At 45.0% G+C, this 17,542-nt stretch overlaps 1 protein-coding gene across 2 annotated transcripts in view; it reads right to left on the minus strand.

Annotated features, from left to right (window-relative positions):
• Mylip (myosin regulatory light chain interacting protein) overlaps nt 1-6,960 on the minus strand; it is a 21,623-nt gene extending 14,663 nt beyond the window's left edge. Inside the window, 2 exon segments of one of the 2 annotated variants that reach the window (NM_001107344.2) lie at nt 5,345-5,535; nt 6,648-6,960. In NM_001107344.2, the coding sequence (NP_001100814.2) occupies nt 5,345-5,535; nt 6,648-6,734 (278 nt within the window). In that variant the 5' untranslated portion in view covers nt 6,735-6,960. 2 annotated transcript variants of the gene reach the window in all.
• Nucleotides 6,961-17,542: the final 10,582 nt, after the last annotated feature.

Consider the following 17,542-nt stretch of genomic DNA (forward strand, 5'->3'; position numbering starts at 1 on the left):
CATCAAGCTAAACAGGCAGAGGAAAGCTAGAGTGGAGAACCACAGCAGTGGGTAGTGAGAGGGGACAGTGTCTGCAGAAAGGTGAGGGACTCCCTGAGATGGGGATGCTGCCTGCTGTCCTTAACCTCAGCAGAGGTGTTGTTTAAGCATGCACCCATTGAATCTCATTAAGAGATATGATCAGTGTGTTATCCTACGTATGTTTTAGCTAAAAGGAAAAAGAAGCACATGCAAGCAGTTTCTACTTAGTGGTAAGCACGCCAAAGTATTTAGGAGGAAGGGTGCTTATGTGTGACTTGTTTAAAAATGAATCAAGAAACCAGTTGATGGATAGTAGACATATCAAACTTAATAGTAGGTTCTGGGGAGGGGGGGCACTATGTGGGTGTTCATGATAAAAACCCTCAACTTTCCTCGATGTCTGAAACACTTCACGAGGCTGAGAAAACAACACCAGGGCTCAGGTTCCGAATGCCAGTGGGGAAAGAGCTTCAGCGAGATCAGACCATTAGGCCTACTTCATGGAGGGAGGGCTGACAGCTGAAAAACCTGTCAGAGGCAGATGGCTATCAGAGTTACTAAGTCAGATCTCTTCCTGGGCTTCCGGGGATCTTTTTCAAGCTCCAAGTGGAATCACTTTTAAAAATGTTCCTCCTTAGGTCCTAAAGCAATTATGATTTGAGGATTGCCACAGAGAGACTTCCAGTCCTGAGAGAGACGGCGCGCGCACACACACACACACACACACACACACACACACACACCACATGCTTCTAACTTACTCGCACACACAAACAAATACACGAAATACCATTTTAAAGAAATGCTCTTTGTATGGGCTGAAGGTGCTCAGAAAAACTTTTAAGTAGGATTCAGAAATTCAATTTACAATTTCTTTGGAAATACGTATGCTTTTATTTTATTTTATTTTATTTTTGTTCATTTCTTTAACTTTCCCAGGTCCTATTTAATATTTTGGCAAATAAAAGGGAAGGGAGTGGGGGGGAGAGAGGAAGACAGGGGAGAGTTGGGGATGGGAGAGGGAGGCTGATTCTGCTGTTTTGCACATACAGTGTGAAGAGCCTCTGTAATGGTGACAGGAACCTCTGTAACAGACACGCACTGGCCGCAATGCAATCTCATGCAGAACGCACTCACTCTTAATTATGCAGAGGTAAATTATGGAAGCAACCTTCACCCAAACTGATGCTAAGCGAGACTTTGAACATGCCTTCCAGACCCCGTCTAGGACCAGTCTGACTGGTCCTGGATTGGTTTGGAATGACCACAGCCCATTTGCTTTGAGTCTGTATGTGGCTTCATAAGCTTGCTTTGATTTTGTTTTGATATTTTTTTTCTTTTTATTTTATGTGCATGTCTGATGTCCTCAGAGCCAGAAAAGGGAGTTGGGTGTCTGGAAATGAGCTGTATAGGTGGTTGTGAGCCACCATGTGGTTGTTGGGAACCAAATCTGGATCCTCTGCAAAAGCAATGGTGTTCTAAACCCATCCCTAGCTCCAGACTTGGAAATTCTTAATTTATTGATTAACCAGATTTTTACACAGTGCAGGTTTGCTAGACTCTGTGGATACGGTGCTGATCAATTTGGTTGGAATTTATAGTATCAGAGTGACTGTCAACGAACGCAAGTAGCTATAACGTTAGAAGCATGTAAATGCTCTAAAAGAAAGATAGGTGATGCCTCAGGAGAATGCAGCCTCCCAGGCAGTGCTAGAGAAGGCTTTTCCAGAGGAAAGTGGTGAGCTGGGGTCAGGAACTGGGGAGGTTAGATCCTTGCTGCCCCAACACAGAAATCTTGAGAGATGCATGTCCAAGATAATGACATTTCTCTGGACATTCAATTCAATGCTCATGGAGTTTATGTACTGGGGCTGCTTTCTGGGGTGGGAGCAGGGAGAATCCAGATGTTGGTTAACTTTAAGTAATTTGAACTGTCCCTAACAGAGACCACAGAGCTCCGAAAATGTGGCCAAGTCAGGAGAGCACAAAGAGCCTGCCAGCAGGGGATGGTATAGAATTCACCGTCGTGAATGAAATGTATACTTTCCTAATCTCTGGTTTTGAAAATGTTAGCAAAATTCATCGTGAAGAACGGAGAGCCCCAGAAAGGCACGAGTCTCTACGAAGGTGATTATTATTTCAGACTTACTTCCAGAACGCATTCATTCGTTTCGCTTTTCATTTTCAATTCACGGGATGGTAAAACATCTGCTGGAAATACCTGCTGTCTCCATCTATAATCTATGCCAGCCCAAGACCAGATTAGCTGTTCTACCAATCTACATAACATTTGAACCAAGCCAACGTTCCTCTTTAGAAAGATGCCATCTTCCTGGAACCTAGGACCCCCTGTGGTACCTAGGCCTTTTTGCTACACCCCTGCCTGGTTTGGCAGCCTGCCTGGTTTGATACTGACTGGTAAATTAACCACCCCTGCATATTAAACCTGCCTGCTGATTAGTGGTCTGCAGAGGGCAACTGTACCCTGCTATCTCCTCTTAATGAAGTGTCGAGATACCCTCGGTACAGCATGGCTTGCCTCAGTGAAGCCATCTCTTTAAACTGAGTGGTCGAGGCTGTGTTCATTCACTACACAGACAGAGCTAGTGTAGAATCACAGCATTTAACACGGATATTTTATTGCCAACAGTGGAACATCAAAAAGTTTGTCAACAGTCTTGGTTTTGTGTGTGTGTGTGTGTGTGTGTGTGTGTGTGTGGTTTTCTTTTTTCTTTTCTTCTTTTTGTTTTACTAATATAACATTAAAGAAAAATAGCTTTGTTCTTTTTTGTTTTGTTTTTTTAATTATCTTTAATCTTTTTTTACAGTCCAGTCACTATCCCCCTCTCAGTCTGCCCTCCGACTGTTCTTCATCCCATTCCTCCTCCCCAGTCTCCATCCCACCCCACCCCATCCCGCCAGGCCTCTCTACTTCCTGGGGCCAATAGTTTGGCTCCTTAGTACCGTGCAGGCAAAACACCCACACACTTAAAATAAATAATTAAATAGGAAATTGGACCTAGCACAACTTTGACATCCCAATTAAAGGGCACAAACACAAAGTTGATATTACTTGATAAAGATATTAAAAGCAGACTGGCTATCAACCTTAGGCATTTTTTTTTAAAAAGCTTTATATTTTAGATAACCCCACAAAACTGTGCAAAATCCACCAACATAATAAATGTAACCTGAAATCTTCCCCTGTTCCTCCCCCCCCCCCCCCCGCCTCACCCCAGACCCCCTCTATCCCTCCCTCCCACCCTGCCTCCCTTGCTTCTTTATTCAGAAGAAGAGCTTTGGACAAATTAGGCAAGCTTTACTGTGTTCTCAACTCCAGTTTATGTTTTATTTTGACCCAGAATTTCACTAAGTTCTTAGACTAGACTTGGACTCACACTGTAACCCCAAACAGGACAGGCCTCGCAATCGTTGTTCCTCTAGCTCCAAAGCAGCTGGGATTACAGACACACTACCCGGCACAGCTTACACTGACCACTCCGTGGGATCTCTTAAAAGGAATGAATCAATTGAAATAACCTAGTTGAGCCACTTTGAATGCCATTAGATACAAATCCCAGAGTCAAAGATAACTGAGTCAATGATGGAAAAAACCAACGTAGGAGATTTGATTTAAGTACTAATTCACAAACGTCTTCCATGGATAAAGTAGATTTGAACACAGGCACTGACCCAATTACGGGAGAGCGCATTGCAGTAGAACCTCCTCACAGTCAGTCATAAAACAGGAACGTGGGGCTGGGGATTTAGCTCAGTGGTAGAGCGCTTACCTAGGAAGCGCAAGGCCCTGGGTTCGGTCCCCAGCTCCGAAAAAAAGAACCAAAAAAAAAAAAACAAAAAACAAAAACAAAAAAAAAAAAAAACAAAAAAAAACAAACCAAAAAAAACAGGAACGTACTCCCCATACAGTTTATTTGCTCTTATCCTCCCACTATTTAAATGAAGTTATTTTCTTCCTCAACTTTTGCCTGATTTCAAAGATAAATTTGTGTCACTAGAATTGGGTTGCACCTGGAAGCCCTGAAATCGCCGTATGTGACTGCTACACACACACACACACACACACACACACACACACACACACACACACTCACACATACACAGAACGAATGCTGTGTCATGTATTTTTCTCACTTACTGAACTAAGGAAGCTTTCACAAACCAGATCGGTTGGTCTGTTCGTCTGTCTGTCTGTCTGTCTGTCTGTAAACAAAAATCTCTCCCAACCTTTAAAATACCATGGTAAGGCAACGTGGACATTCCAAACCCAAATGGACGGTATTTTTTAATGTTTCCATTGTTTGTCTAGTAAATAAACAAAAACCGGTATGTTAAAATCTCTCTGAGGAGCCTGTTCCCCCATTAGGAGTAGAAATCTACAAGATCACATTTTTCACATGCGTGGCCCACTTCCAAGCCACAGGAGTATGGAAAACATCAGTGCTGGGATCCAGAGTTTGCTGTGGTTTTAAAAGCAATCATTTTCTTTCTTTTTTTTTTTTTCCTGTAGTCTCTTGCATTTCAGTAATAAATATTAAACCCCGCCTTCCTATTTTGGTTCATCTTTGAGAAAAGTATTACAGTCAGCTCAGAGGGAAACGTGTGTGTGTGTGTGTGTGTGTGTGTGTGTGTGTGTGTGTGCATGTATTTTGGTCGTTTGAAAAAGGAGACCACACCCACAGGCTTCAGTTGTCTACCAAGGCTGGGGGCCCTCCGTTTAACAAGGAGGGGGGAGAAAAAACCTCATGCCCAACAATCAATCATGTTTAATATATCTGTAGGGTGGAATTCAGTTTACAGTGGCCTTCAAAGAGTCCTTTTATTAATTTTTTGTGAAACTTAAAAAAGTTTTCAAATCTGCAGGAGGCCAGACAGAGCACTCCCGCTACACACTGTAATCTGACACTAGGCTGAAGATTGACCAAGTTTAAGCAACCCAAGAGGAACAGTTTCCTGCTTTCGGTTAGAACAGTCTACAGTGACCTGTAGTAACACTGCTGAGGCGGGGTTACTCGCGGGCATTAGATGAAGCAGTCAGGAAGTCGGTGTCAGGTTTTCTTTTTGTTTGTACGAAGTCAGCCCTGTTCTCTCACTAATATTATACAGATTGGAGGGGAGCGGGGTGTTGGAGAAAAAAATCCACCCAGGCCAACTGTGCTTCGAAAAACGAATTTAAGTTTTTCCAGAACTTTCTCTGCACCAAGTCAAATTTGCCAGGGGACATCTCTGGGAGGGCAGGATAGCTGCCTCTAAATGGAATCAGAGGTGTACTTGACATTGGTTTGTTTCCGCCTCGCTTTACCTTGTCTGCTCCTGTAAGATGAGATGGGGCTCCACAAAGAACTTGACCCTCAGTTTAAGCCGGTAAGGTGCCAGCCCATCCATCTGCTGGGAGATCCGGTTTCTCAGATTCAGCCATAAGCTTTCACCTTTGCTACCCGTGAACTGCAGCCCAAAATAATCAACTTCTATGATTCCCAATCGCCTGCACACCTAAAAAACAGAACCAAAGGTATGGGGAGATGAGCAATGCAAACCCAATGCAAACATCTGAGTGAAGGGCTGGCAACCACTTTTCTAAAGTTCTACCTTGTTGCAATGCCAGTGGTAGACCGGAAAAACAAGGTTTTAAGGTAACAGCAAAGCCAAAACGCAGCTCTCCAATGGAGGCTTCGCATTGCTCGATTATTTCTAGGGTCTGACCAATTGCACAGAGAAAGGAGTCCCCCCAAACAGATTTCCCAAATGGCTGAGGAAGAGGAACCCACAGGGTATTTTATTTCTTATTCCAATCGCTGCAATTCCCTCCACCAGCACCATCTGCACAGCTGATTCGGCAGCTTATTATCTGGACAGTTTTAACCATCTGGATTCCAAAAACACAAACGCATTGAGGAAGCATGCCACAAGTGTCAGCTAAGCTTTACACACAGCTCTCCAAATAGCTCAGGTCTACAGGTCTCGAAGGCACAGTGTTTCCAGGGGTCAAATGGGTCTGCTGTACCCATTATGCACACACTGTTAAGAGCCTTAGTCACTCTTAAGAAAACACACGTGTAAAGACCCCAAGCAGGAGACTGCCGGCAGAACCGTTCCCCCGCAAATTACTCGGGCATACTCTGGATCCCCAGCAAACCTGGAGTGTGTCAGGTGAACGAACAGTCCTTCTAAGAAGCAGCTTGAGACAAGGGCTCACCTGGTCAGCTAGGGAACCCCGGGGCCAGCGACCATTTGCAGCCACCTCATCCCGGGACGCGGGTGGCGCTGCCGGGCTTTGCAAGGACTCCACGGGAGGCATCACATACACACACCTGCGGCAGGTGTGCCCTGCCACCTTCTTTAGAGAAAAGTGCCAGGCTAGGAGACAGGGTGGAGGTTTCCGGCAGTGTCCTGGTCTCCAGGCCCAGGTTCCCCCACCGTAAGCGTCCTCTATGCCCCCCCCACCCCCCACCCCAAGCTGGCAGGGAGGAGGAGGCTGAAGCCTGGCATCCCGGGAGCGCTCTACGGGCCGCCGCTGCAACGTCGCCCGGCTCCGGAGGAGCATCCCTGAGCCCCGAGGCTTCCCGGTAATGAGCAGGGATCCCCTTTCCTATCACTGCCATCACCTGGTTGAGACAGTCCTCGCCGTTGGCTTTTGCCTCCACCTCCACCTCCATCAGCACCGCGTCCGGCCTCGTCACATAGCACAGCATGGCTGGGGCCGCCGCCACCGCCGCCACGGCCGCTTCTTCTCCGGTGTGCGCCGGGGCTGTCGCCTCACTGCAATTGCTCCAAGTCGGCTCCGGGCACCGCGAGGAAGGTGCAGCCGTGCGGTCACCCGCCCTGCACCCCACGCAGCCGCCACTCGCGTCCCCGCCACCCCCCACGACAGCCAGTTCCCGGGAGCTACACGGCCGCGCCGCTCCGACAGCCCCACTGCCAGCGCCGCTACAGGCACTCGTCTTTTATAGAGGCCCCGCCCCTCCGGCGCCGGTCTTCACCAATCACTGCGTGCTTGCCCCTCCTCCCCAGCTCCGGCAGCCAATAATCAGTCTCAATAGCTGAAGCCCCGCCTCCCGGCACCGCCTGTGGAGCTGCGGGAGGTGGGAGCCAGTTCTCTCCCCAACCCCGGGTACCGTCGCGGCCTCTGCCACTGGGCGACGCTCCTCCCAGCCCGCTGTCGCCCGCAGCTCCAGGGGACGCCTTTCTGTCCCGGTTTGAGAGTACTGTGATCAAACGCTCCTGCGATGCCACGGTTCTCAGGACTCCTGCGTGGGGTTACTCTAATGACCCGGTGGTTTGAGCAAGTCAGAGCCTAAAGTTGATGCTTTTCCGCTAGGATTTGCCTCTGAGTTCTCAAAAGAACACTCTTGAGTAGAAAAGTTTTTGCAATTGACCCATAATAAGCCGGTAACTTGATCCAAGCACCATTCTTTACATTAACACGTGCCAAGGGTTTCTAGGCGTGGGTTCTGCTAAATAGTTATGTTACCCATCCTATCTCTCATCGAATTCATTTGCAATATACCAGATACACTCCCTGTCCTTTCTTTCAGACAACCAGATGTTACCCCATCTTAAAGGTAACAGGCTTATCTTGGGACCTAGCAGGAAGAGTATCGCAATACAAGAGATTAGTAGTTAAAGGTGTGAAATCTTCATATTTACTACTTGTTTCTCTTGGCCTATACTGTCTTTCTTCTTCTTCTTCTTCTTCTTCTTCTTCTTCTTCTTCTTCTTCTTCTTCTTCTTCTTCTTCTTCTTCTTCTTCTTCTTCTTCTTCTTCTTCTTCTTCTTCTTCTTCTTCTTCTTCCTCCTCCTCCTCCTCCTCCTCCTCCTCCTCCTCCTCTTCCTCCTCCTCCTCCTCTTCCCTCCCTCCCTCCCTCCCTCCCTCCCTCCCTTTCCCTCTCCCTCTCTCCATACCTTTCTCCCTACCTCCCTCCCCACTTCTCTCTCTCTTCCTTTTGGTTTGTAAAATAAACCAGGAAATGTGGGTTTCAGCCTTGGATCCTTGGACAACTTCATCTCTCTGAAGCTCAATGTCCTCACAGTAGAATGGAGACTAGCTATCTTTTAGACCTTCCCTGAGCATTGCTGTGAAGCAATCTAGCCATCCCTGCCTGCCAATGACCCTATCTCTGTCCTGTTTGTTTGCCGTGTATCTAAGACGAAGTCTTGCTGTATCGCTCAAGCTAGTGGCGCACCTCATACGTGGGCTCAGTGATATGTATTTCTGACGAGGGGAAAAGTATTAAAAAAGGACTGGGATCTTAACAGAGCCCTCGCGGAGAGGGCAAGCTCATGGCGCTGTGTTTCGTGAACACGTTACAGTTCCTGCACTGCAGAACCAGTGCATGCTTGCACTCATTCACCGGTCTACGGCTCATTCCTTCCAGGCAGCAGGGCTGGCATGAGTACCTGGGAGATAACATTTAGATTACTGCTATCTAATCTATGGTGCATCCCTGGAAATTTCTGCACCAGGCAGGAGAGAAGGCAAGATCGGTTGTATTGCTTAATATTTTCCAAAGGCCAAAACTTAACCAGCTTAAGGAAGGGGGGATTTAGGGAACATATTTGGGGGGAATTCCTAGAAACTGGGAGTAGAAAGGAGCCGAGGAAGAACAAAAATAAACAAAATAAACAAAAACAAGACAAGAAAATAAAACAGAAACATTTCTATTTTTGTAGCGCAACTATCTTTAAAACTGTCTTATTTTGAGTTTTGGCAGGGATTTTTTTAAATGGCTTTTTTTTTCATAGAAACGATTCTATATTTATATTTTTAATGTGAGCAGCTAAATAATCTGTAGAAGCGTAGAAAATATCAGGTTAAAATTTTTTTAGGTTAAGAAAATGTAACAACCGTCAGTTACTTACAGAACAATTGAGTGGTTAAGATAGACATGGACATTTCTCTAACCCATACCCACTGAGTTCCTTCTGTGGGATCCTCAGTGAAGAGCTAATCATTTTAAAACCAAGTATCCCCAGATGAGGGCCAGTAGAAGGGCTCTGTGGGTAAAGACACCTGCCGCCAAGCCTGATGGCCTGAATTTGATCCCATGACCCATATAGTAGACGGGGAGAAGCAACTCCCACAGGTTGTCCCCTGACCTCTACACGTTACACATGTGAACACTAAGATATAACAATTAAAATAAGGAATCATCAGTTACTACTGACAAAAAGAAGTGGTTTTAACAAAAGAGATCAAGGGCTGGGATTGTAACTCAGTTGATAGAGTGCTTGCCTCACCACCAACTGGTCCTGGTGGCAACAGTGTGCCACCACTGTGTGTAATGGCAGCAGTGTGCCACCAGGCCAGCAATCCCAGCAGCACTTGGCAGGGGTAGGGGTAGAAAAATCAGAAACTCAAGGTCATTGTAGGTTAAGTATGTTTGAGGATAGCCTTAGCCAAAGACTGGACCTCAAATTAATTAAATAAAAATAAATTTAAACAAATAACAATGAATCGACGAACTAAATAATTAAAATTATGTACTGAGTGTTGTGGCACATATGCACACATGCCTGGAATCCCAGCAACTGGGAGGCCTCTGAGGTAAGTAGATCATGAGTTCAAGGCCAGCCTGGGCTACACAGTGGGACTCTGTCTAAAAAACCAAGTGTATAAAGAATTTGCCGGTGTAAACTTGAAGACCTAAGTTCAGATCCCTAGCCCCCCACATAAAAAAGCAGGGCGGAGGGTGCTCTTAATCCCAGTGTTGGGAGGAGAAGAAAGGAGGATCCTAGGGGTTCATTGGCCAGATAGTCTAGCCAATCAGTGAGCTCCGGGTTTAGTAGGAGACTCTGCTTTTCGAAAAATAAAACTAAAATATTCAAAAAAGGTGAAGAGTGTTATTGGCATCTAATGTCAACCCCTCGTCTCCCCGTGCATGTGAGCAAACACACAGGAACATAAACAACCAAACGAGCAAACCAAAAAAGGTTAAAAAACGGGGGCCATGGTAAAGGGAACGAACTCCTATGTCTGGGGAAAAAAAGGATCCAGGTTTCTCCCGGTGTACGTGGAGCAGGAGGCTGTGCGGCCGTCTCTTCCCTCCTGCCATTTCTTCCCTGTGATAAGACAGAGATTGCTTAAGAGATGGGAAGGCTGCGAGAGAAAGCACATTATGTTTAAAAGACTCGGTTAGGGAATAGAAAACCCACCGCAGAATTGCTTCTTAGAAGACTCCACCATCTGCTAAAGCTACAGAGCGTCTGGAGTCAGTTTCGAGTCCCAGCTGAGTCGAGATCCAAAATAAGAGACTCGGAATATCCAAGGCCGGAGGTTGAGAAGCGAGTCATATTGAGCCGTGGCTGAAGCCAGGGAAGACACTCTTGCTGTCGGCCTCCCTTTGCTCGCGCTCAAATAGGGCATGATGCTTCTGCTCGTAATTCCCAACACCCCGGAGCCTGAGGCAGGAAGGCTGCCATAAATCTGAGGCCAATCTCCACTATGATTCAGTTCTGTCAGCTTGGGAAACCCTGTGCCTTCTCTCCACCCCCAGAACCCCCAGAATAGGTAAAAATATGGCCTACATGAATGTAGATTATTAAAAGTGAAAACAAAAACAAAAAGGCTGTATCGAAGGGGCAGAATTGATGAGCTTACTACTACAGTTCTGGCTGCTCCAATAGACCCAAACATAGGCTTTTCTTCTCTTGTCTCGTATGCCAGGCTACAAAACTAATATATGAATGCATGTAATGTGAGGTAATGGTTACGCCCATACGGATTCTCCTGGTTGAGCATGTGGTCTGCTCAACAGGGCTGGGGACCTATTTTTGCTCGTTATATTCTCGGCATTGCACGCAGGGCTGTAGAAGCATTGCGCTGGGTCCCAGGTGAGGCCCTTGGGAGAAGTGGCTGCGTCACCCGCCACACCTGCCTCTTTCTCTCCACATTTACTTGTAAGAGCATTGCCGGAAGAACAGTTATCTACTGCCTGAAAAGCTGCCCTTCTGCCTTCACACATTATTTGAGCTAATTATTCACGCAAGTAACGCTTCATCAGGCATAAGTGTTTTAGGGCAAGTTGAGTGAGCTGAAGTCTCTAATTTGAAATATTAGCCTCACGAAACTCAGTAGTTTAATTTGATCAGTGCCTACCATCAAAGCACTGCATCTCATTTCCTGAACCGGCTGGTTAAAAGGGGAAAGGGGGCAGAGGAAGAATTCCTGTATTAAATAAAAACTGGGTGATCTGAAGTGGCATTGTCTTAATTGGATAGCCATTTAAATGATTTTTTTTCTTCTCTCTAGTTTTCACGATAGTTACTTCTCCTGACAGATTACTTGAAAGAGAGGAGTGCTCGGAGGAAAATGAAATGGATGTCGTTTTTATTAGGACGTTCCGCTTAGAATTGATGGGATCATGTTTCTGACTGCATACGCTGTGCTCTAGATACTGTGGGGCCGGTGAGACAGCTCCATGTAGGTATAAGGGGCTTGATGCTAGGCCCAATAACTTGAGTTCAATCCCTGGGACCTACATGGCAGAAGGACAGAACTGGCAAGTTGTCCTCTGGCCTCCACCTGTGTGATGTGGTGCGTGTAATACCACACACACACACACACACACACACTAGCTATTATGGTTTCTCAATTCTTTATTTTTTTTAATAATTATTTTTTAAGTGTGTGTGTGTGTGTGTGTGTGTGTGTGTGTGTGTGTGTGTGTGTATGCACAAGGTTGCGAGTGCTCTCAGAGGCCAGAAGAGGGCACCAGATGTTCTGGACCTACAGTTACACGTGGTTGTACGCTGCCTATTATGGCTGTTGGGAACTGAACTGGGTCCTCTGCAAAAGTAATACATGCTCTTCGTGGCTAAGCCAACCCTCTCGCCCCTCTTTAAAAAAAAAAAAATCAAATACAAACTTCTCTTCTATTTGTCCCCTGACAATGAAAGTGCCCTGAAAGGCCACATTTGTGATCTCCTTCACGTTGGGACTGTCATTAAGTTGAGTGATGCTTATGGTTTTGAGACGCTGTTCTCCACATTTCGTGAAGCAACAATATTTCGGGGCGTTTTGCGAGGCTATCGCAGACAGTTTGAGGCTGGCTAACTTATGGAGCCTAGAAGATTGTTTGGCCAGTGATTCTGGTGGTTTCGGGGTCAAAAGTACACCTTGCCGATATCCTGACGAGGGCTCTCTGGCTGCACAGTGTGGTACAGAAATAGAAGGAGAAGTGAAAACAGGGCATTTGTGTTTAAAAAAAAAAAATTCCAAGTTTTCCTTCTCAGCCCTGGCTCCAAAAAATGACAACTTTGAGACTAATTAGTTATCATTAAATGACTAGCCCATAAGCTTTGGCTCCTTCCCTGACTAGTTCTTTACCTATTTATCCAATTAAACCATTCCGTGTCTACCACTTGGTTAGTGATCGTTCCTCCAGTCCCAGATGGCTTCCTGCTTTTTGTCTCCTCAGAGTCTCTCTCCATCTACCTGCTGGTTTACTCTGTCTCCCTGGTCTGTCTCCCATCTCATCTCCCATGGGTCCCCCTGGGGCTCTCTTTTATCTCTTACTATTTCCCAGAATCTTCTTCCTGCTGGATGTCCCACCCCCTATTTCCATTGATCATCAGCTTTTTTTATTGACAGATGATGTTTATAAGAGATCCTCTCTGCACACTTGTGCAAGAGAATGACATCTAATAGCTGAACTCAGTTTATAATAACCCATTCTCAAGGGAAGATGGTGCCTCCAAGACATAACCACCTTCCAATAGACTCTGCTGCTAAAGGTCCGACAGATTCAAACCACTGTGGAGAATGAGCTGCCGCTGTAGGAATCTTAGGAAGACAAAGCACACACAAACAGCAGATGCGTGCCTTGTTACATTTGGTTAGCCTGTTGTCTTTGGTAAAAACAGCTAAATAGCTAATTGGTCTTTTATGGGTATAGAATATGTGAAAACTGGCTTCAGGGCCCTGAAGAGTTTTTAAAGTAAGTAGAAATCTGAAGGTTCAGGCCAGACTGTAAGTAACTCCAGGAGAGTCTGTCTCTCCCTTCCTCACCCTGCCCCTCCCTTCCTGCCTCTCCCCTCCCCAATCTCTCCTTTCTGTTTTTCTGTTGGTTTGTTTTTGACAATCTCCTGTGGTCCCCGGCTGCCTTGAACTTGTTGTGTAGCTGAATATGACCTCAAAATTCTTTCTGCCTCCACCTTTCAAGTGCTAGAATTACAAGCATGAGCTGTCCAGCAACCTAAATTCTCCAGCAAGCTGAGAAGCCCAACTAATAAACTCAGGAGTGCTTACCTTTTCTTTCTCATCTTGGATGATCTGGTTTTTGATTTTGTCCCGGAAGGCAGCAAATTTGTACACATGTATACTCTGTTTTTATCTTACTACATTTCCTATCCAATGGCAAGTTCAAATATATATATTCCTGTCTTTGGGGAAAAGGATTATTAATAACTCATCAGCTGGATTAGATATATACAAGGAAGACAAACAGCAAATCTGTTTATCTTGGAGCCCGAATTAGATGGGAGGTCTTTTAATATGAAGCTATAATTAGCTGAACTGTAAAAGATTAGGACAAATACATACTCATGAAAACAAGATGACAGTTGGATCCCTATCAGTCTTTTTGTCACAGGGAAAAGATACTTAGATTTATCACTGACAGATCGCTTGGGGCAGTTTTTAGATTTGAGGATCATGGTCTCTATAAATTAAGCAAGTCAACATTTCTGGGTACTTTGAAGAAGAATAAAATCCTTCTCCCAGTTCCCAGTCCCACTTTAGACAACAAGAAGTCTTTTTCGGATTGTAGTTGTTTTTAACCAGCTTCAAATGTTTTTTTTTTTTTTTCTTTTTCTTTTTTTTTTTTTTAAAGATCTCATCAAGCTGCAAGTGTTTCTTTGAAAAGCTACGAGTCTAAAATGGTGCATACAGGCAAAATATAGAAAGAAAACTCAGGCGAGATACTAAGCAAACGGACTGTGGTAAGACCATGGTTTCCCCTAAACTGCTCCTGTGTGTTGTGCTCTCCTAAGCTCTCCTAAGGGACATGCAGTTCTCTTCTGGGACAACTCATATTGGAGGATGACTGACAGGGTTTGCCACCCCAAGTGACACATTATGAGATCAATTAGATTACCCCATAAAAATGTACAATTATATTTTCCCATTAGAGACTTTGTATATGTCATTAAAACGATAGCATACATTATCAATACTTAAAAGGGGATGCTAATTATTTGCTTATATCTCTGTGTGATATTAGCAAAATAAGCTTAAATAATAACACTAAAAAGCTGTCTTTTAATATTTTTATTTTTTTAAATTTTGTACAAATTAATGTATGCCTATGTGTGCATATACCTGAGAGTGTGTGTGAGTACATCTGTGTATGTGAGTATATATGAGTATATGTGTGTGTGTCCATGTGTGTGTGTGAGTATATGTGTGTAAGTGTATGTGTGTCTGTATGTTTGTCTATGTGTGTGTGCATGTATGTGTGTGTCCATATGAGTGTATGAGTGAGTATGTGTGTGTGTGTGTGTGTCCATGTGTGTGGGTGCAAGTGGAGGCCAGAGATCACCCTTAGGTGTCATTCTTCAGACACAGCCCACCTTGTATTTTGAGAGTCTTTCTCTTTTAACTGGAGCTTGCCAATTTGACTAGGCTGGCTAGCCATGGAGCCCCAGGACTTCACCTGTCTCCATGTCCTAGTGTTGAAGCTACAAGGTCATGACATCATATTTGGAATTTTTCTGAGGGATCCACCTCAGGTCTTTATGTTTGAGCAGCAAAAACTTTATTGAGAAGCTATTCCAAGAACCTAGATTTTTGCATAGTTGAGACAGAGTTTCACTGTGGATCTCTGGCTGGCTTGGAACTCACTGTGTAAATCAGGCTGGGCCTTGAACTCATGGCAACTTTCTAGCTTCTGCACCAAAGAGCTGGAATTAAAGGCAGTCACCACCATACCGAGTGTGGGCTTAGTGTTATGTCAACACAAACCTTTAGGGTATTTTCTTTGTTTATGATTAGTGGGAGAGGACACAGTCCATTGTGGGTCATCCCTGGGCTGGTGGTCCTGAGTTCTATAAGAGAGCAGGCTGAGCAAGCCATGGAGAGCAAGCCAGTAAGCAGCATCCCTCCATGGCCTCTGCATCAGCTCCTGCCTCCAGGTTCCTGCCCTGTTTGAGTTCCTGTGCTGACTTCCCTCAGTGATGAACAGCAGTGTGGAAGTGTAAGCCAAATAAACCCTTTCCTCCCCACGTTGCTTTTGGTCCTGGTGTTTCATCACAGCAATGGTGACCCTGACTAAGACACTGGATCTAATGATTACTATGTTTTGTAGTGCTTTAACGTTTTCAAGAGTTCTGTCACTGAAATAAATCCCAAGCCACCACTATTAATTTTTAAATCAACATAGAAAACAATAGCACAAAGAATTATGTAGTTTCACACTGGTGATCTCAACTACGAACATTTTATCATGTTGATTTTCCTTTTTCTTCTTCCTGAAATGTTTAGATTTATGTATGAAGCTACCTTTGACCCTAAATGCTTCAAGGTGGTATTAATTTATAAATCTCAAAGTAAGATACTTTCTATAGAATCCTAAATAGCATAATCAGGAAATTAACATTGGTACAATATTTATATTTTAGTTATTCATTTTCCACCAATGGGCCCATTCGTAATGTCTTCTATTGCAAAAGGAAAAATAAAACATCACCCTTATTGAATATTGCATCCCTTAACCTGGGACAATTCATCTGGTCTTTGCTTTTTGTGGCCTTGGCATTTGAAGAGTTCATTTCTGTGGACTATCCCTGAATTATAGAGTAATCATCTTAAGCAAAGACAGACATAACCATGTAACACTGTCCATTCAAAGAAAGAATCAACAAAAACAAACAGGCTAATTAAAAGAGGCAAACCTCCTCCTGTGGGAGTAATCTACTGCTAATGCTCTCCCAAGTAGACGCGGTGTCAAAGTTTCTTTCTAATACCCAGGTTCATACTCATATACTAGAGAAGATCTCAGCCTTGGTCTGAGAAGCTCCCATTTGCCGTGTGCAATGGGTAGGGTGGGCGTTTCTAACTGGTCAAAGCATTAAGCATAAGTAACTGGTGAGGCTCACCCCTGAGCGGGACATCTAGCTCACCCTTTCTGAGGCTCAGAGGGATGTGGTGAGAGCTGTGACTCTGTCTCCTGAATAGGACACTGGGTTACACTCTACACAGCAGCAGTGGCCACCTGCGCGAGACTGAGCCCATCAACGTTCCATCACAGATAAGGGCCCAGGAGACCCCGTGCTTTCTGGAGAAGTCATAGGCAGTTAATGGTTATTGGGAGAGGGGAAGCCATATTCCTCAGTGGTGTAGCCACTGGAAAATTACCCTTGTTCAAGTAAATAATCTCCTCTCAAACTCCTGCTAATGCAAGCAATACTAATTAAATACAGCTATGGCGGGATGGGGGTGCGGGAGGGAGGCATTAAAGTAGGAGGGAGATTGATGAAAAGAAGGCCTTTAATAGGAGGGGGAGGGGATAGATAACACGGGACCATGGAGGAAGCATCAAAGTATATTGGGCCTGTGTGAGATGGTAAAATAATGAATACAAATTTTAAAAGGAGGCCTTTTTTGAGGTCCCTCATAAGTCTTTTGCTGTTTTTTTGGGGGGGAGGTGGGGACACAAAGTAAATCAATGGTCATATATAAGCCTTTGCTAGTTGGAATTGTATTCTGAGGTCATACGGAGAAGAGCATGGTTGCTGTAACACCTTCCCCTTCCCATTCCGCCCCAGTGCTCTGGACAGAAAGTCCATTTGCTGGGGCTGGCCGTTCCCCTCTGGCTGAGCATTCGTCCGGGTTGCAAGTTTTTCAAAGCTGTGCAGGCCCTCTAGATGCCTCTAGATGAATTAAACCAGGGAATCTACTCTTTGCCACTCCCTTCCTTGGTTCCTAGAACCCATCAACCCCTCTAACCTGCTTTTCTATTTCCTATTTCCATCACAGCTCCCCCACCCCACCCCCTACGGCTTTTCAAACTATGGATTGTGTCCCCACAGAGGGGTCTAATAACTGAGTGTGGGAGCTGTGAAAATATTTGGCAGAAGTAAAAGTTTATGAACGTAAAGCAACCAAAAGATAACTCAAACTCCGGTGCACAGAGAATCCAAGGGGTTTCTGGAAGTGCGGTCCTGGGTTCCTGTGTTGTTTACCTCTCTGTTGCTGTGATAAAAGGCGACTCAGACTCATTGGGGCTGGGGATTTAGCTCAGTGGTAGAGCGCTTACGCTTACCTAGGAAGCGCAAGGCACTGGGTTCGGTCCCCAGCTCCGGAAAAAAAAAAAAAAAAAAAAAAAAAAAGGCGACTCATGGAAGAAAGAGTTTACTTGGGGTCTCAGCTCCAGAGAAATGGGTCTCTCAAGACCAGGGAGGTGTGGCAGGGGTCAGTGGCTGAGCAAGAAGCTGAGAGCTCACATCTTTAAATGCAAGTTCGAAGCAGAGAGAGCCAAGATAAATCAAAGGGCTCAAAGCTGGC

Source organism: Rattus norvegicus, chromosome 17 (assembly GCF_021556685.1).
Source record: "Rattus norvegicus strain SHRSP/BbbUtx chromosome 17, alternate assembly SHRSP_T2T, whole genome shotgun sequence".
Taxonomy (NCBI): Eukaryota; Metazoa; Chordata; class Mammalia; order Rodentia; family Muridae; genus Rattus; species Rattus norvegicus.